General features: G+C 45.3%; 1 protein-coding gene across 1 annotated transcript; it reads left to right on the top strand.

Annotated features, from left to right (window-relative positions):
- Positions 1-982: 982 nt before the first annotated feature.
- Positions 983-16,736, top strand: UBAC1 (UBA domain containing 1). The gene is made up of 10 exons (XM_083423819.1): positions 983-3,231; positions 3,859-3,979; positions 4,559-4,632; positions 5,535-5,642; positions 9,483-9,585; positions 9,860-9,968; positions 12,435-12,672; positions 13,270-13,356; positions 14,744-14,882; positions 15,885-16,736. Exons 1-10 carry the CDS (start codon positions 2,917-2,919, stop codon positions 15,998-16,000), a joined length of 1,410 nt encoding a protein of 469 aa, XP_083279945.1. The 5' UTR covers positions 983-2,916; the 3' UTR covers positions 16,001-16,736.
- Positions 16,737-20,204: the final 3,468 nt, after the last annotated feature.

The raw sequence follows: 20,204 nt of genomic DNA on the forward strand, positions 1-20,204 counted from the left end.
ACCAGAGCAGAATACAGTGGCACTATAACTTCCCTTGATCTAGATGCTATACTCCTATTGATGCAGCCCAGAATTGCATTGGCTTTTTTAGCTGCCGCGTCACACTGTTGGCTCATGTCAAGTTTGTGGTCAACCAAGACTCCTAGATCCTTTTCACATGTACTGCTCTCAAGCCAGGTGTCCCCCATCTTGTATTTGTGCCTCTCATTATTTTTTGCCCCAGTGCAATACTTTACATTTCTCCCTGTTAAAATTCATCTTGTTTGTTTTTGCCCAGTTCTCTAATCTGTCAAGGTCGTTTTGAAGTGTGATCCTGTCCTCTGGGGTATTAGCCACCCCTCCCAGTTTGGTGTCATCTGCAAATTTGATCATGATGCCCTTGAGTATTCATCTGACTTCTTATTTTCTGCCTGCCTTGGAGTCGTGTGTCTCTTTGTTTGTGCCCACCCTGTACCTTGCATTGCAAGGGAAGTAAAGTTTGAATGAAATTCATTGCTTTGATTTGAAGTAAATAGGTAAAATGCAATGAAAGAAGTGTGTGTTGCACTTTCCAGTTACGTATTGTTGCTAATGGGAATCCATCAATTACAGCAGATGTTCTAAGGGGCTGCTACCCCCAAGACCCTCTCATTGCAAGGAGTTGGACTACATGACCCTTGGGGTCCCTTCCAACTCTAAAGTTCTGTGATTCTATGCGGTGGAGATGATTCAATCTTTTCTGGCTGGTGCTTCCAGCCCTCCTCTGCCCTCTTGTGGGGCTTTGTCATTTCTAGAGCATCACTAATCCATCACAAAGGATGGCTTTGCCTTTGCCTTGCTGTGCCTTCTAAATCAAATTGTCAAAACCTATTGTGAAAAAATATCTTTGAAATGTTTTCTGTTTCTGGGCGAGAATTGAGACTATGACACAGGTGGGACCCAACCTCCCCACACTCACTTTCTGCGGGTGTTCAAGTCAACCCTCGTTGAACACACCAGGGAGCAGTGTTAGAAACTCACAGCTAGGTGCCAAATTACTGCTTAAACCCAAGGTTGTAGTCACCAAAATAGAATGTTTTGTTGCCCATTTTTGGGCTCTAAAGTCATATTTTTCAAATGGTGGACTGACTTTGATTGATTCTCAGTTAAACATCTGGCTAGTTTTGACGACAATCTTGAGCTAGGTTAAAAGCTCTGAGAACTTAAAGAAGAAAATTCACTTCATTCAGGAACAGTTCCTGTGTATATTGGCCTATTCCAACCTCTTTTTCTTAATGGTGACTGTTCCTGCTCAGGCTGCACAGAAAAAGCAATTTGGTTCCAGAAATTCGTTCCAATTATGCAGATAAAATATAACTGAAAGAATTCTACAGGATGGGATATTAGTGTGTGAAAATAATCCAGATCCAATGAGATATTGAGAGTCATCCTGGCACCCAGGCATCTTCACTTGGTTGCAAGTGGTCAAAATACAGGTGCAAAATGCGACTGGAGCCTGGCTAATTTCGAAAACTGCCAGGGAGTCAACCTCACTGGGCTTACTCTGGAGTAAACCTGGGTAGATATGTGCAGGGCACATGCAAAACTCTGGAGCAGAAAATGGGAATTCTGTGTTTTGGGGAGCAGCTGGTGTTCTGTCTCTCTCTCTCACCCACCCACCACCCACCCAGAGATAGAAAAATACCTTGAGCTTTAGGGGACGTGGTTGCAAAACCAACTTCACCCAGCTCCCACCTCTACCCTGTACAATTTATTACTACTGCTGCTGCTGCTGCTGCTACTACTAGTACTAATAATAATAAAATCAAGAGACCACTGGGCCTTGTTACATATTAAAACATAAAATACATAATATAATTGGGGCTTTTTTCCAGCCATAACTCACTGGAACTCAGTTCTGTCACCTCTCAGCTGGATGCCATTGCCCTTATAAGAAAACAAGGGAAGCATTCATAGTGAGTTCTGGCCCCTCCTTTTCTAGAAAAATAGCACTGAATATAATAATAGTAAAAGTGGGGGAGACAGCACCCATTCCATGCCACTTTCTTGGATGTCTCTGATACAGGGATGCTACTGCAGGCAGTGGGAATCCTTAACAAACTACTAAGACTTATCTGCTGTAATGACAAACCAGCAAAGCCTTTCTCAAGGAACTGGAGGGGTTTGTCTAGGTACAGCCCCCTTCTTTCTTTCTGAACTACTGTGTAAGCTGTTTTCACTGTCCGATCCCACACCTGCACTGTGGGAACAGAAACCTTGGCCTACACTGTGAGGTTGTAGGTCTCTTCCCCCCACTTTAAGCTGCAAGCAACTTTTCAACCTCGGAGCCCCACCATCAGCCCCTCGTGTAAAATTACAAAATCGTCCAGTAGCACCTTAGAGACCAACTAAGTTTGATCTTGGTATAAGCTTTCATATGCATGTACACTTTTTCAGATACACTGAAACAGAAGTCACCAGACCCTTATATATAGTGGGAGGGTGGTGTGGGGTTTTTCTCAGAAGGGTAGTAGGATATGGGTGATTGACTCAATGGGTATGGTAAACCTGTGATTGTTAACGACTGCAGTTAGTCCTACAGGAAAAGGCAAGGAATAGTATGCAGATGACCAAAAATAGCTTTAGCCTATGTAATGAGACAAGAATCCAATATCTCTATTCAGACCAGGTCTCTCCATAGTTTTCAGTTTAGTAACTGAATAGAGATATTGGATTCCTGTCTCATTACATATGCTAAAGCTATTTTTTGACATCTGCTTACTATGAGAGCTGTTCTCTCATGTTTGAAAACTGCGCCTGAAAGAAGAGCCTCTTTCCCCAAGGAGTTCCGCGGGAGTCCACTCGGGGCGGAGCTACCGAGTTGGGCGGGTTGGAAACGGCCCCCGAGGTTGCCCCTGTCAACCAGGCAACGACCCACTCTACCGCTTTCCTATCTCTATGGAAGAGCGTCGGGTAGTTCCGCGGCGGAGGCTGGGACTGCAGGTCCCGGTATCCCACGGGCGACGGGCTTCCTGCCCCTCCTCCCTTCTCCCCGCCCACTTCCGGTCTCCTTTCCCGGCCGGCCGTTCGCATCCTTGCGTTCTCCCTGGGCGGCTTCCCGGCGGCGATGCGGCGATGTTCGTACAGGAGGACAAGATCTTCGCGGCGAAGGTGCTGCGGGTCCGCGTCTGCGCCCTGGACGGCACCGAGTGGCTGGAGGAGGTGCCCGAGGACGCGGCCGTGGAGCGACTCAAAGAGCGCTGCCTCAAGCGCGTGAGCGGAGGGGATCAGAGGAGGGAGCGGAGGGGGGCGCTGAATGCTGGGCCTGGCCAGGGGTCCTTATGTGCTCGGAGCGGCCCCGATCCTGCTGGGTTCATCAGCGGGGGGCGGGGGGGGGGAGGCCTTGCAGGGCCAGCGTTGAAGTGGTGGCTGGTAGAAGCGCCCGCCTCCCCGCTTCATAGCTGTCAACGTTTCTCTTTTTTAAAGGGAAATTCCCTTATTCCGAATAGGATTCCTCGCAAGAAAAGGGAGAAGTTGACAGCTATGCCCCGTTTGCAGTCGCAGTTGTTGCCTCGAGAAGCTGTCAGATCCGACCCTTGGCCCTCTGGGGCTGGGAGTCAGGGGTGCTGCTATGCTCCCTCCTCCGCGGGGCCTTCTGCAGGCGAAGCTGGTGTTCAGCTGCGGAATTCTTGCGTTCACTTCCTTCTCTCCCAGGGTTTTTCTGACCGTTTGTGATTTTGCAGAACATATGGGCTGGGTTTTGTTTTGTTTTGTTGTTGCTGCGATGTACCTTGGAAGCGTTTGACCCAGGTGGAAAAGGCTTGCGTGCACCCCCCCCACCCCCACCCCCAGTTTAGTAGTTTGATTCAGCTTCTGCTTCTTTTTACTTTCCCACCTCAGTGTGCACCCGGCAGCCTGGAGGATCCAAAATGTATAACACACCATAAATTGATACATGCAGCTTCAGAAAAGGTGCTGACCGACACAAAAACGGTCCTGGAGGAAAATATTCAAGACCAAGGTAAGGGAGTGTTGTGATAAGTAACACCCCAGGGAGTATCCAGATACCCAGAATGTGCAATTAGCCTTAAGCAATGGGTCAAAGTGTGCCCACCTGAATTGCTGTCTGGAGGACAACTTTCAGCTTCTTAAGCACTCGGGACACTGAGGGGAATGTGACGATATCGTTTACTGTCATATGCTGTGTCCTCAGAAATAGTATTAAAGTCATTACTCTGCAGGCAGCCCCCCCTTTATGCACGTTCAATATGTGCACAATTGTGTATACATGCATTATGCTGAAGCCAGAAGTGACCTGGAAGCATCATGAAAAAAATCACTGAAGCATCACTAAAAGGGGGGACAGGGTGTTTGCAGGCTTTTTCAATGGGTTTCAATTATATGCGATTTCACTGATGTGTGCTGTGCCTCAGAACACCCCTGTAAACGGGGGCTGCCTGTATTTCATTTCTCCCTGTGGACTCATCTTCTACTGGTGGGGGCATAACACAGCAGAATACTTTATCTTCCCATACCCCCTTTGCAGAAAATGTGCAAGGAAGGCTTGTTCTCTGACTCCAGACAATTCTTCTCTCTCTAGATGTTTTAGTGCTAGTCAAGAAAAGAGCTCCACCTGCCCCTCCAAAAATGGTGGACATTTCTGCAGAGGAAAAAGTGAGTCCAGGGCCCTTGTGGGGTGGCTTCTTCTGGCCTTTGCCTTGACAAGTTGTAGAAAGATACCTGTGGCTCATCTGGCTTGGATTTCAGGACAGAGAGTCATCTTGTCAGCTTGTAGGAGTATTTCTGCTTCTTTCTTTGCATCCTTTAAGGCACAGTCTGCCTGTGTTTATTCTGTGAGTCTCTCTGTGAAAAAACAGCCAGCATGGGAGCTACCCAAAGCCAGTGCAGAGCAGATCTCCCAGGGTACTGGGAGAAATTTTAAGAGTGAGGTTTAGGAAGTAGGGCTGTGTGGCTGAGTGTGTGCATGTTGGGCAGCAAAGGCAGATCTGGGCAGCAGGTGGGAAGCAGCTGCTCTCTCCCCCCCACCCCCACCCCGCTGTCTTTGAGCTCTATGTCCCTGCAGCCTATTTTGGGCGGTGTGTGCTGATCATTCAAGATCTCCTTGGTTCTATTTTTAGCTGCTTGCTGGCAGCCTTCCTATCCTCAATTGATAAGCAGGGTGTCTGTATGTCCCCAAGAGAGCAGTTATCACTGCACACATCTTGTAAGGCATTTTTTTAAAGGGCCAGGGGATATTTTTTCTCCAACATTTTTGTGGAGGAGATGAAAAGAACTGCAAGGCAAGAGGCATGACTAGCTGGCCAAGAAAATGTGCATGTAGGGTGGTTGGAAAAGGGAGGCTGTTGCGTCGTCCCCCCACCTGGTAGGCACCATTGGCAGAGAGTGGGAGGGTGGTTCCCTGAAGGAACTAGAAAGGCTCCTCAAGAAATGAAACCCTCATTATAAGTGGAATGGGCATTTCCTTTCTGGAGGAGCTGGTTCTTGTCTCATTGATGCCTGCTTCTTTGAAGGAGATTGCTGCACTCTGCAGACAGCATATTTCACTTCTCTTTTAGCGGAAACAGGAACAGAAGGCACCTGACAAGGAGGCAATTCTGAAGGCAACCACCAGCCTCCCATCCCACAGTGTGGACCGCAGTGTGGCTCACCACAGTATGCGGGATGTGAGTACTCTGTTCCTCTTCTGGGCTGCTACAGTCTGGGGCCCATCAGCTCTGCTCAGCCATCTCTAGTAGTCACAACTCTGCTGGCTAGGGATGCAGGTGGTGCTGTGGTCTATACCACTGAGCCTCTTGGGCTTATTGACCGTAAGGTTGGCAGGATGATGGGGTGAGCTACTCTTGCTCTGTCCCAGCTCCTGCCAACCTAGCAGTTTGAAAGCATACTAGCACAAGTAGATCAGTAGGTACCACTGTGGCGGGAAGGTATACTCATCACAGTGTTTTGTGCACCAAAAGTGGTTAAGTCTTGCCACATGATCCGGACGATGCGATTAAAGGAATTAAGGTGGGGAGCAAAGCCTATAAATTGAAAGCATTCGCAGATCATCTAGTAATCACGGTGGAAGATCCAATAATTTTGTTATCAGAAGTACAGTGGTACCTGGGGTTCAAACGCTTTGGGTTACAGACTCTGCTAACCTGGAAGTAGTGCCTTGGGTTAAGAACTTTACCTCAGGATGACAACAGAAATCGCATGGCGGCAGCAGTGGGAGGCCCCATTAGCTAAAGTGATACCACAGGTTAAGAATGGTTTTGGGTTAAAAATGGACCTCCGGAACAAATTTAAGTTCATAACCAGAGGTACCACTGTATTGAGGAAAATAAAAAAAATCGACCTAGTATCAGGTTTTAAATTAAATAAAGCAAAAACAAAACATATAGTTAAAAATGTCTCAGGATAAGATAAAATGAAGATAGAAGAGGAGGCAGGTATAAATATTCATAAAAGAGTGAATTCTTTAGGAATTTGGCTAACAGCAAAAAATATAAATATAATTAAAGATAAGTATGAAAAAACATGGAAGGAGATAAAGAGGAATTTAGCGATTTGGAGAAGAATAAATATGTCATTGATAGGAAGAATATCATTGATAAAAATGAATGTGATAATAGAATATTGTCAAGAATATGTAGCTTGTAGCTTGAATGGGATACTAAGGATGAAGACGTCAAATGTGTAGTGATAAAGTGGGCCGAAGACATGGGACATAATATCCAAATGTCATATTGGAAAAAAATGTGGGGAAATGATCTGAAATTTACAGCTTGTACATTGTTAAAAGAAAATTATACGAAAATGATGTATAGGTGGCATTTAACGCCAGTAAAATTATCACAAATGTACAAATCAGAAGAAATGAAAAGTTGGAAATGTAAAGAGGTAGATGGTACATTTTATCATGTGTGGTGGCAATGCAAAGTTATAAAGAATTTTTGGGAAAGGATATATAATGAATTGAAAAAAAATGCTTAAAATAACTTTTGTTAAAAGGTTGGAAGCCTTTTTATTAAGAATAACAGCAAGGGAAATACCCCAAAAATATAAAAATCTATTTATGTAATTTATGTATGCAACCACGGCCGCACGAATATTGATAACCAAATGCTGGAAAGAGGAAAAAGTTCTCACGAAAAAAGATTGGCAAATTAAGTTGATGGAATATACAGAGATGGCAAAATTAACAGGAAGACTCAGAAATCAGCATAATAACAAATTTAACAATGAATGGGAATTGGGGGGTTTTGGTGGAGTTTTTTTGCATATATGTCAAAGCATTGTATACAAGTTGATACATCAGGATTCGAAAAACATTTGCAGTATTATGATGAAAGATAAGAATTAGATATATACAGATGGAAAATATGACCTGGACATGCTTGATATAACCAAAAATAATGGAACCATGGAGAGGGGAGAGGGAATTCACAGGATGGGGAAATTCCCACATTGTGATATTGTATCAATGTTTATTTTATATGATGTTTGTTATGGAAAAACTACTTTAAAATTTTATTTTTTAAAAAAGAAACAAGCACCACACCCCATAGTCGATTTCAACTGGACTTAACTGTCCAGGGGTCCTTTACCTTTACTCTGTTGGCTATGAGCACCCAGGGACAGCTGCTCCCTCCTGCCCTTCAGGGGCCCAGTTTACAAATTATGGTTCTGTTTAGCCATCATTAAAAATAAGTGAAGGTTCACTGCAAAGTAGTTGCATGCTTCTGTACTAATGAATCCTCGCTGGGTCCCTACACTGCTCCTGCTATTGCCACATCAGGGCATACACAAAGCTGAGTCTGGCTCCCATCTTGCTGGAGTCAGGGAAGCAGAAAAGGTACCCAGTTCAGACAGCCCTGGATTCTAGCTATGGCTGCCCGTCTGTCAGTGTCATGCGTGGAAGGTTGGCTGCTTTTGAATCTCAGACCAAAAGGTATTCTCCACCCCTGTGTTAAGCCATCATTTATTTATTTATTTATTTATTTAATTTTACTATATGCTAAAAAAAATGAATAGAAAAAAAGAAATAGAAACAATACATAACCATACATAAAAACAATTTGTCTACACAATTTTCCAGAATGCAGACTAGAAAAGAAGAAAGACAAAAGATAAAAGAAAGAAACAATAAAAAAATAAAGAGAAAACATACTTTTCATAATCAATTATTCGAAATTCATACTTCAAACATTACAATATTTAAATCCCAGTTAAAATATTATAAAAGACTTCCACTGCATTCACCACACGTCTCTTGGTTATCTAATTCACCTTTACATCTGTTCTTCAGTCCCTTCCTTTCCTTAAATTCTTTCGGAGTCCATCTAATCTTTGTATTCTCTGTATTCTTCACAAGGTTAGTCTAAGCACAACCAAACTTTCGTGTTTGATCGCTGTTTGTGTAAATATTCATTTAAGCATTCCCATTGTTTCTGTACCATAGTTTTAGATTTATGCTTTATTATACCCGTCAATTTTGCTAACTCCAGATACTCACATAGTTTACTTAACCATTCCTTTTTTGTTGGGATGTTATTTACTGTCCAGTAACTGGCCACCAACATTCTCGCTGTTGTTGTTGTGTATAGGAATATGTTAATTTTATCTTTGGGGATATCTTTACTCAAAATTCCTAATAAGTACGTTTCTGCCCTTTGTTATATGAAACCTTTATTATTTTTTTAATTTCTTCATGGATCGTTTCCCAGAATTTTTTGATCTCTGAACACTGCGGATGTCTGCCCGGCGCGCTCTGCTTCAGGGCGCCCCTCGCGCCGGGCGGCAGGCTGCTATCCGCAGCGTGGGCTGCGGATGTGTTCCCGAAGCGACGGGCGCTCTGCTTTCAGCGCGCCCGGCGCTCTGCTTTCAGCGTGCCCGGCGCTCCGGGAAGCAGGCTGCTATCCGCAGGGCTGCCTAGGAACTCCCGCAGGGCTGCCTAGGCTGCGGATGTGTTCCTGAAGCCTACATCCTGAAGCCTGGAGAGCGAAAGGGGTCGGTGCGCACTGACCCCTCTCGCTCTCCAAGCTTCAGCAAAAGCCTGCATTCGCCCCATAGGACGCACACACATTTCCCCTTCATTTTTGGAGGGGGAAAAGTGTGTCCTATGGGGCAAAAAATATGGTAATAACTTGTGTGTGTTGGAAAGCAATCAGGTTAATAAGATGTTGTGATCTGATTGACTTTTTGCAAGATTTCATGGATGGTGCTTTTCTAGTATTAGCATAATATGATTCCATACTTAAGATGCACCTCTTTCCCTGGGCCTTTGACACCTGAGCCCCACAGTGTTCTTCTGATTTGAACATTGCATTGTTATTTTATTGTAACCCACCTATAAACCTCATGGTGAAAAAGGGTGTTTAAGAAACCCTCCATACCTTCATCACCCCCTTCATTCTGCTCAGTACTCTTTGCCCTCCCTCGCTCCTGGCACAGGAACAAGGGCGGAAGGTGCATGCCTGAAAGTGACCTACAAAATGCTTTGACTGCCTTCCCTCTTTCAGTTCCAGACGGAGCTTCGGAAGATCTTGGTTTCTCTCATAGAAGTTGCCCAGAAGCTGCTAGCTTTGAACCCAGATGCAGTTGAGCTCTTTAAGAAAGCAAATGGTATGATGGGGTGTTTTCTGACCTTCTTCCTGGGACTTACATCCTGAGGTGTGTTTGGTCCACTGGTCATACAGAGGGGCTGACATGGCTCCTGCCATGGACTGCAAGCACTGTTTTGGAGATTGGGAAGGTCTGGGGAAGTTTAAGCATGGTGGGAAGCAAGTGCCCCCCTGCTTTCGCGAGTAGAGAAAGATGCCCCAAGCACACATGGACCTGCTTTTCCCCAGCACTGGTAGAGCTGAGGTGGAACTGACCTTGACATTCTTGTCCCTAGCCATGCTGGATGAAGATGAGGACGACCGAGTGGATGAGATTGCCTTGCGCCAACTGACAGAAATGGGCTTCCCAGAAAGCAGAGCGGTCAAAGCCCTTCGCTTGAACCAGTAGGTGTCCCTGGCAATTGAGCCTCCCCTTGGGATGGGTCCCCCCCCCCCCACAGAAGACTGTAAGCTGGATTGTAGAGCTGGAAGGAACCCTGAGGGCCATCTAGTCCAACCCCCTGCAATGCAGGAATCTCAACTAAAGCACTGATGGCAGATGTCCACCCAGCCTCTGCTTAAAAACCTCCAAGGAAGGAGAATCCACCACCTTCCAAGGGAGTCCATTCCACTGTTGAACAGTTCTTACTGTCAGAAAAGTACTTCCCAGTGTTTAGTTGGAATCTCCTTTCTTGTAACTTGAATCCATTAGTTTGGAACCTACTCTCCAAAGCAGGAGAAAGCAAGCTTGCCCCATGGGACAACCTTTGAGATATTTGAATATAGCTATCATATCTCCTCTCATTGTCCTCTTCTCCTGGCTAAACATACTCAATTCCCTCAACTATTAAGACTTGGTTTCCATAGCCTTGATTATTTTGGTTGCTCTCCTCTACACACGTTCCAGCTTGTCCATATCCACAGCACTCATTGAAATTAACCAACATGACAACAGGAGCTATAACCCTTTATATTGAACTTGTGCTTCGCTTCTGAGGATGAGCTGTTCCCTTTATTAAGCATTATATATATATTAAGTGATGGTCTGATGACTTGATACCAGTAAATGAATCTGAATTGGAGAGGCTCCTTCTCCCATGATTGCATTGCTGTTTGGGAATGCTATGTATAGGTATGCTTAATTTTTTTTTTTTTTAAAGAAAGGTTCCAGGGAGAGCCACCATGTGATTTCTCTCCCTGTTCCATTTCCAACATATTCCCCAAGCATATTATAGGTTTATGAGCCAGGGGAATGGTGGGGGGCTGTGGCTGGTAGACAGAACTGCAAGTGAGTGTGAAGAGATGGTTGGCTGCCTGTTTTCAAGTGACAGGAGCAAGTAGAGTTGGCCACTTGCTGCCTCTTCAGTTTTGTGAATACACAGAATATACAGAAGTTGTAGCTTTCTGCTGCTCTTGAGGGAATTGGTGGTGAATGGTGAATGCTCGAGCTTAGAATGGGAGGCCCAGCCAAGTTTCCAGGTTGAATTAGCCATTGAGTTCTGTGAGCACTTGCCATAGTTCCTGCCCCTCTATGGCTTGCTACCGTCTATGGCCAGCACCGTCCGTTAAGAGCTTGGGTGTAATCTTTGACACCTCCCTCTCCATGGAGGCGCAGATTGCAGCTATAACAAAGGCGGCATTTTTTCATCTCCGCCAAGCTAAGCAGTTGGCTCCTTACCTCTCTCGCCCTGACCTAGCCACTGTGATCCACGCGACGGTCACCTCCAGACTGGATTATTGTAACTCGCTCTACGTGGGGCTGCCCTTGAGACTGACCCAGAAACTCCAGCGGGTGCAGAATGCCGCAGCGAGACTCCTTACGGGGTCTTCGCTGCGAGATCACATTCATCCGGTGCTATACCAGCTGCACTGGCTCCCGGTGGAGTACAGGATCAGGTTTAAGGTGCTGGTTTTAACCTTTAAAGCCCTATATGGCCTAGGACCCTCGTACCTACGGGACCGCCTCTCCTGGTATGCCCCACAGAGGAACCTACGGTCCTCAAATAAAAACATCTTGAAGGTCCCAGGCCACAGAGAGGTTAGGCTGGCCTCAACTAGAGCCAGGGGTTTTTCGGCTGCGGCTCCAACCTGGTGGAACGCTCTGTCACAAGAGACAAGGGCCCTGCAGGACTTGACATCTTTCCGCAGGGCCTGCAAGACAGAGCTGTTCCACCAGGCCTTTGGTCAGGGTGCAGCCTGACTCCCTCCTTTGGCAATCTTTACAAAACTTTAGTTTATGGTTGCCATCAATTTTGATTTTAATTAATTTTATAACGTTTTATAATGTTGCACTATTTTAGTGTTGTTAGCCGCCCTGAGCCCGGCTTTGGCTGGGGAGGGCGGGATATAAATAAAATTTATTATTATTATTATTATTATTATTATTTATTATTGCTAAAGGTCCCCAGCAACACCCAGGTCTCTGTGTTCCAGGTGTGCAGTTCCACAGAGTTTCAGCTGTCCTTCATTTCCTCCAGCTTGTTTCTGGTGCACACGCATAATGCTCTTTCTCTCCCAGGCTCTCTTGTTTCATAGAATCATAAAACTGTAGAGTTGGAAGGGACCCTGTGGGTCATCCAGCCCAACCCCTTCAGTGCAGGAAGCTCAGCTAAAGCATCCCTGACATGGCCACCCAACCTCTGCTTAAAAACCTCCAGTGAAGGAGAGCTCACCACTTTGCAAGGGAGTCCGTTCCACTGAAGTACAAAAGTGTGGCTGGTAGTCACTGTGATTTGCAGGGCCACCGGCAAAAGTGGCAGGAGCCAAAGTCCACTGAGAATCGGCAAAGGGTAAACCCCCACCCCCACCCCAGTTTGTTTCGGCCCCGGTGTTGTTGGTGCTGCTTCCTTACATGTCAACTTTTTCACCCAGCATGTCTGTGACTCAGGCCATGGAGTGGCTGATTGAACACTCGGATGACCCCACCGTTGATGCCCCCCTGCCAGGTCAGTTCTCTCTGGAAAATGCCTCAGTGGAAGGAGTGGCAGCCCCCCCTGCCCAGGCGCTTGAGGGGCCCAACCAAGAAGTCGGGAGAGAAGAGCCAAAAGATGAGCTGACAGAAATATTCAAGAAGATCCGCAGGAAAAGGGAGTTCCGGCCTGATCCGCGGGTATGCTTTCTGTATGTGCACATGTGTTCTTTTGGATTTTGGTGTGAGAGTCTGCTGATGCCACTGGAAATGGTCCATAAATTCTCAGTCCACAGTGTGTCAGATTCCCAAAATGGACATTTGATTCTATACAGTGGTGGTATTTTGTGGTAACTGCTTTTTTAATCTGAAAGCTGTGTCCGTCTGTTTTTCCCCAAAAAGCCAACATGATAAAAATGCTTTTGGGTAGGATGGTAACCATTTAGAAATTGTTCAGCTTCCCAGCTTGTCCCCTGGGCTGTTGCAGGCATCTCTAGTGCTTCTGCTGTCAAAACACCCACTTCAAATTTTCCAGCACTGACACCAAAAGGGCCCAATCTAGCCTGTGATATATTTTTGCATCTCTTGCATCTCAGAGAGTGGTGACAAGTGGGGCTCATCAAAATCAATGCATAATCTTTTACAGACAGGCTTGTGTTTTACAATCTCCTTGCTCCTAGAAACTTGGCCTCTCTCCTCCTCTTCTGCCACGTACTTGGGTATGGCCCTTGTATGTTGTAGACCTTTGGAAGGGCTTTGCCCTTGTCCCTGACATAAGCTCTGTGGTTCTGCTTTCAGGCTGTCATTGCCTTGATGGAGATGGGCTTTGATGAGAGAGAGGTGGTGGATGCCCTCCGAGTGAACAACAACCAGCAGAACGCAGCAGTGAGTACCTGTATCATCATGCCTGGGGGCTCTGCCTGTTCTCTTTTGCCTCCCAAACCATCACATGCACCTTGTGGGTGCCTTTGGGTGATGAGCCTCATGATGTGGGTGAATTCTTTCAAGGTCCCTAATGTGGGGAACGTTTAGCAGATGGCATGGCTTTTTCCTAGGTGCACCAAGAATGGATCCTTGCATTTGAGAATGTGGTGGAGATGCATGTAATTCTCCCTCTTTAAAAACCCTGGGCCACCCCAGGGCAATTGAATTGGCGCAATCCTTGATCCTTGCCATCAAATGCAGTAATTCCTGCTTAGTGGAGAATTTTATAAAGCTGCAGCTTATTTCAGCTCATCCTGTTAGGACTCCTTTGGGCTTGGGAGTTGGAAGCCACATGTGAGGAGCTAGTATTAAGTGGGATAGCACATGGAAGTTGTACTTTGCAGTGGGTGGCAAATGCCAAGCCTTATACTGGAAAGGACCATTGCTGGGCTGGGGTGGTAGTAGTAGAGAGGGGTTAGAGCAGGTAGCCTGCTTCTCTGTGAAATCTCCACTGGCTTCCTTGGAGCTTGTGTTCATCTGCCATGCTCTTGTTTCCTTCATCAGAAAACAAATGTTGTTAGAACATGGATGCTCTGTAAAAGTGGAGGTCAGATCCAGAGAGGTAGAGGTGGCTGTCCTGGAACGGTTGATTTTAAAAGAGGATTAGACAAGTTAATGGAGGAGAGTGTTCTGCCTCCACTTCTGGAGGCTTTCAGCCTCTGAATAACAGCAATTGCTGGGAATCACAAGCGAGGAATGAGGCTGTTGCACTGGGGGGCTTTTCTTTAGTTCATCTGGTTGGCCACTGTGAGGACAGGATGCTGGGCTGGGTGGGTCTTCTGCTTCATCTGGCCACCAGATTCTCTAGAAAATGCTTGAAAAGCAGGTCTGTGTAGCAGGAGAAATTGTCTCCTTCCTGGGTGCTCTTCTTCTGCTTTCAGTTAGTCTCTTAAGAAACTTTGTCTGTGTCTGAATTGTAACCCTTTTTTGTGTGTGGAAACTGTACTAAGATTTCCAAACTAAGCATTAAAAAGCAGAGCCATGCGTGAATCGTGTTTACAGGGAAAGGGAAGTACAGTGGTACCTCAGGTTACATATGCTTCAGGTTACATATGCTTCAGGTTACAGACTCTGCTAACCCAGAAATATTACCTCGGGTTAATAACTTTGCTTCAGGATGAGAACAGAAATCGTGCTCCAGCGCTGCAGCAGCAGCAGGAGGCCCCATTAGCTAAAGTGGTGCTTCAGGTTAAGAACGGACCTCTGGAACAAATTAAGTACTTAACCCGAGGTACCACTGTAAAAGGATTTGCTGCCTTAACATATTTCCTTCTGACTTGCTCTGCAGTGTGAGTGGCTGTTGGGGGACCGGAAGCCTACCCCAGAAGACTTAGACAAGGGGATAGATCCTGCCAGTCCCCTCTTCCAAGCCATCCTAGAAAACCCAGTGGTACAGTTGGGACTCACGAATCCTAAAACGCTACTCGGTGAGTACTCTTGTGACATGGGAAATCTGTGTGGGATGGATTAGTATGACTCTTTGTGTTAGGTAAAGGTAAAGGGACCCCTTTACCAGCGCTCATCTCGCTTTATTGGCCGTACAGCTTCCAGGTCATGTGGCCAGCATGACTAAGCCGCTTCTGGCGAACCAGAGCAGAGGACCTATTTATCTACTTGCACTTTGACGTGCTTTCGAACTGCTAGGTTGGCAGGAGCAGGGACCGAGCAACAGGAGCTCACCCTGTCACGGGGATTTGAACCACCAACCTTCTGATCAGCAAGTCCTAGGCTCTGTGGTTTAATCTACAGCGCCACCTGCGTCACTTTGTGTTAAAGGTAAAAGAGGTAAAGGGACCCCTGACCATTAGGTCCAGTCGTGGCCAACTCTGGGGTTGCGGCGCTCATCTCGCTTTATTGGCCAAGGGAGCCGGTGTACAGCGTCTGGGTCATGTGGCCAGCATGAATAAGCTGCTTCTGGCGAACCAGAGCAGCACACAGAAACGCCGTTTATCTTCCCGCTGGAGCGGTACCTATTTATTTACTTGCACTTTGACGTGCTTTCAGACTGCTAGGTTGGCAGGAGCAGGGACCGAGCAACGGGAGCTCCACATCATGAGGATTCGAACCACCAACCTAGGACATCAGCATGTCCTAGGCTCTGTTGTTTAACCCACAGCGCCACCCCCGTCCCTTTGTGTTAAGCAACCCCAAATCCTGCAGTATCTCAGGAGGCTTACAAAAAATGGTATTGCGTTTCAGATAAGAATCTAAAGATGGCAATAAAATGGAATCTGCAGCAATTAAACTGCAAAAGTAGTTCATCCTACTCTTTGTAAGGGAATTTTCAGTCTCTCCAGTTGATGCTTGTTTTGGGCTGCTTAACTGGACTCAGAGTCCAGGTTGGAAACTGGGATGGGGAGATGCATAAAATGTTGTAGTTTATCTTGTATCTTATAAATTGAACATCCCTACCCTCCTTTCTTTGGCAGCCTTTGAAGACATGCTTGAAAACCCTTTAAACAGCACTCAGTGGATGAACGATCCAGAAACTGGGCCAGTCATGTTACAAATTTCCCGAATCTTCCAGACGCTGAATCGCACATAGGAGGAAGAGGAGGAGGAAGAACAACAAGATGAAGAACAAGAAGAAGGGGGGGGGAGGAGTAATCCTCCTTGCTTGTATGGTCATTTTGGACTCTTTTTGGCCCCGAGTCTCCAGAAGAACAAAACGGGCAAATTGTTTACCAGGAGAGAGCAGAAGTAGTGTGTTGGGTGTTCACTCTTTGCATTTTGGGGTTGCTGTGTCACCCACTTTTTTGTTTGCAGTTCTGGCTTACATACTGTGTGATTATTATTATTATTCCACACACACGCACCCCGTGTTAGTGGAAGACGGTTTGAAGACTTAGGTGTTTGTTTTCTTTCAAGTGTTTCTATAGAAACAGGAAATTATACATCTAAATACATGAAAAGGTGTTCACAGTTATCTCAGAATGTGTTTATTGAAGAAATGAAAAGATAATTCATGTTTTTAATGTTCAGACTGAGTGCAGAGGCCTCTTCCTGACTGGCCCCACAGTGTCAGCTCCAGAATGTTTGTTTCTCCTCCTACAGTTACCTCTGCACTGAGATAACAAACACCATTCTGGCATTCTGTTTTTTGTCATTGTGGAATAGAGAGACCCTGGAAGTAACCTTCCTCACCCCATCTGAAGGAGCTGGCATTAAGAACATAAGAATTGGTCACCTCTAGCTTTTTCTTTCTGTCTGAAGCCCTTCTGAGGCCGGGCCCGGTTTTGGTCAGGGTTCCTTCGCAGAGAATAAAACACATCTTGCATGTGGCTGTCTGTGCTAGTTGTTTCTTGAGGGCAGCATGACCGGGTGGGGGTGAGACCAAGTGCTGTTAGACCTCTGGGAATAGGGTTGGTTTGTGCCTACCCTAAGAGCAGATTTGGTGTAACCAAGAAAAGCTGATTTGGTGGCTAGGAACAGGGTAACTGAATCAAGGCCATTACATATATCTTCAGGAACATGTCAACGCAATTGTTCAGGAAGGGTAGCGAAGAAGGATAAATCCTGGCATTAAGCGGCTAATATCATGTGCCTTTGGCCCTGTGGGAGAGGGGAGAAGTGTGCCGTTGTGTTAATGTTCCCTCATACTCAACTAGCAGAGAAATATTTAGCTTTGCACTCTCCCTAAGGTGCAACTAAACACCCTAGGTCAAATGAACCTATGAATTGGATATGGAGGAAGCAGAACAAAACCAGTGTGAATGCACCTATGCATGCAGAGGATTCCTAGTTCAATGCCCAGATACAGCTAGGAAAGACTCCCTGCTTGAAACTCTTGAGAGCGGCTGCCAGCCAGTGTAGGCAATACTGAGATGGATGTGACCAACATGATTCAGTATAAGGCAGTTGCTGCATGTGTTCTGTGAAATCTCTGAGCTTGGATTTCACTGGAGCCTTTCCAAGCATACTTGGACAATATAACATTTCCACACATACAACAATTGCTATGGACCAGAGGAACTACTGTCATAATTTCCAAACCAAATTATTATTATCATTATCATTATTATCATTATAATATTGTTTATACCCCGCTCATCTGGCTGGGTTTCCCCAGCCACTCTGTGTGGCGTCCAGCAAAATACAAAAAATAATAAAATGTCAGACATTAAAAACTTCCCTTCAAATGTTTTCTAAAAGTTGTGTAAATCTTTATCTCCCTGACATCTGATGGGAGGGCATTCCACAGCCACTGCTGAGAAGAGCCACTGCCTCTTTTCCAATGCAGACTGGAAAGGGATCTGCACTCTCAGCAGCAGTAGATTTTGGATGGCCTTGTCTGTTTTCAGACCCTTTTTGGACAGTTTCTAGCTTGAATGCAGTTCATGGAAAGTTGGAAAAATTAAGCTCAGCAAAACAAGATTACTGAATTTTTCAGAGTATAAGTATAATACAATGTTTCTTGCTAAAAAAAGTTTGTCAAAAATTGGGGGCCGTCCTTATACATGTATGGTGAATGCGCAGGAGTTTGGGCTCTGGCGTGGGTGGCTCAGGTTCTAGTTCTGGTTCGGGCAGTCCAGGCTCGGGTTGGGTTCTGGCATGGATGTTTAAAATATTGATTTCTTAATTTGGGGTTCAGAAAAATAGAGGCCATCTTATACTTTGGGGCGTCTTATACACAGTACTACCCTTGTTTAGAGGTGGAAGCTTTTCTTTTGTCAATTAATTGACCCTTAGCTTGAAATGAACTTTATACATTCAGAAAAGAGCATAGAGGAAGGAAGAATCCTTGCACACTGAAAAGTAGCAGTCATTTTTAGGAGGAGGCTCGAACCCTTCTTCTTGACACACTAGCTTTCTTAGCATGAGGATCCTGACTAGGCAAATGATTCATCCTAGCCATCCTTTCCTTGCATCCTGAAGTCATATAGTTCCATGAAGGCTGCGTCATGGGTTTTTTGTAAATAGGTCCCAAATAACAGAACAGGGAGTTGGAACTGTTGACCAGAAATAATACTACAGATTAAAACTGTTGCATACACAGGAAAGAGGGCAGGTTGGACTATTACACTCATCCTAAAGTGAAAAGGTGGGATGAAATTGGCTATTTGCAGGTGTTAATAGATGTGTGTTTCAATCTCTACTTGTCCTGTGGTTTATTGCTGTAGATCAAGCATGTCCAACAGGTAGATTGTGATCTACTGGGTGTTCCTGGTAGATTCGGCCCCTCAGTGATCTCCCCCCTCCCCAAAAGGGGGGGGGGACCACTGTGGCTTCCTGAAAATAGCTCAGCAACTTCACCTTTCCCAAAAAAGCTGAACAATTTTTTAAAAAAGCTGAACTACTTTGGACCATCCAACAACAATGGGTAGATCACTGCCACTTTTCCTATACTGTGAGTAGATCACAGTCTGTAGACTATTGCATAGGTTTGACAGGAGACCTTCCACAATGAACTCTGCTGATCTTACTCTTGGTACAAGTCTGATCTCCAGATGTGTCCCGAAGGCATTCAGGAAACATCATGAGTTCCTCACACCTTGCATAAAGGTCAGCATGTGTACATTTTGTTCCTAGTTGTCTTCTTTGGTGATCACTCGTAGCTGAGTAAGATTCCATGAACATGGTCTTAACAGTGAGTCTGTAAGTGACTGTGGAGGCCAATTCTGGATCCACACATCCTTCCACACTGGAGATGTAAGTTTCCAGGTAGGAGTTGATCACAGTGAGGGTTTGCCAAATGTTCTTTCCTCTTAGCATGTTTCTCCCTTTTGTCCTGAGTTCAAGCATCTTCACAGTCCATGACGCCTTTGGTAAAGGCTGTTCTCCAACTGGAGTGCTCACAGGCAGTGTTTCCCAGTTGTCAGTGTTTATATTACATTTTTAAAGATTTGCCTTGAGGGTCTTCATACCACATTTTTTAAAGATTTTCCTTGAGAGAGTCTTCGTTGACAACCAGCATTATGCTTTCCATTTTTAAGAATAGAGTACTTGCTTTGGAAGATGATAATCAGGAATCCGAATAACATGACCAGTTCAACGAAGTTAATGTTGAAGAATCATTGCTTCAACACTGGTAATCTTTGCTTCTTCCAGTACACTGGCATTAGTTCATTAATGTCTTCCCAATGTGTAAAAATTTTCAGTGACACTGTAGATGGAATTTTTCAAGGTGCTGGCGCTTATAAATGGTCCAAGTTTCATAAGGATACAGTAAGGTTGGTAGTACAATACCTTTGTAAACAAGCATTTTGCTTTCCCTGCAAATGTCCTGGTCCTCAAGCACTCTGCACTTCAATAGGGAGAAAGCTGCATTCACAGAGTTCAGGTGATGCTGGATTTCGGCATCAATGTTGGCCCTTGTGGAAAGATAACTACGCAGGGTGGAGAAGTGATTAACACTTTCCAACATGACACCGTTGAGTTGGATTTGTGGCACTGCAGAGTTGTTGTTTTGTGCTTGTTGGTGCAGCACTTTGGTTTTTTTGGATGTTGAGTGATAGGCTAAGCTTTTCATAAGCTTCTGTGAAGATATTTAAGATGGTTTGGAGGTCATCCTCTGTGCACACATTACGTTGTCATCAGTATACTGAAGCTCTATGACAGAAGTTATGGTAACTTTACTTTTTGCTTTCAGCCTACTCAGATTGAAGAGCTTTCCATCTGTTTGATACATGATTTCTACTCCAGTGGGCAGTTTCCCTTCGCCAAAGTGTAGGATCATGGCAATGAAAATAATAAACAGAGTTGGGGTTGTTTAACACCTGATCCCATTGTGAATGATTCACTTTGAGAGC

Source organism: Podarcis tiliguerta (genome assembly GCF_965153285.1).
Source record: "Podarcis tiliguerta genome assembly, chromosome: Z".
NCBI lineage: Eukaryota > Metazoa > Chordata > Lepidosauria > Squamata > Lacertidae > Podarcis > Podarcis tiliguerta.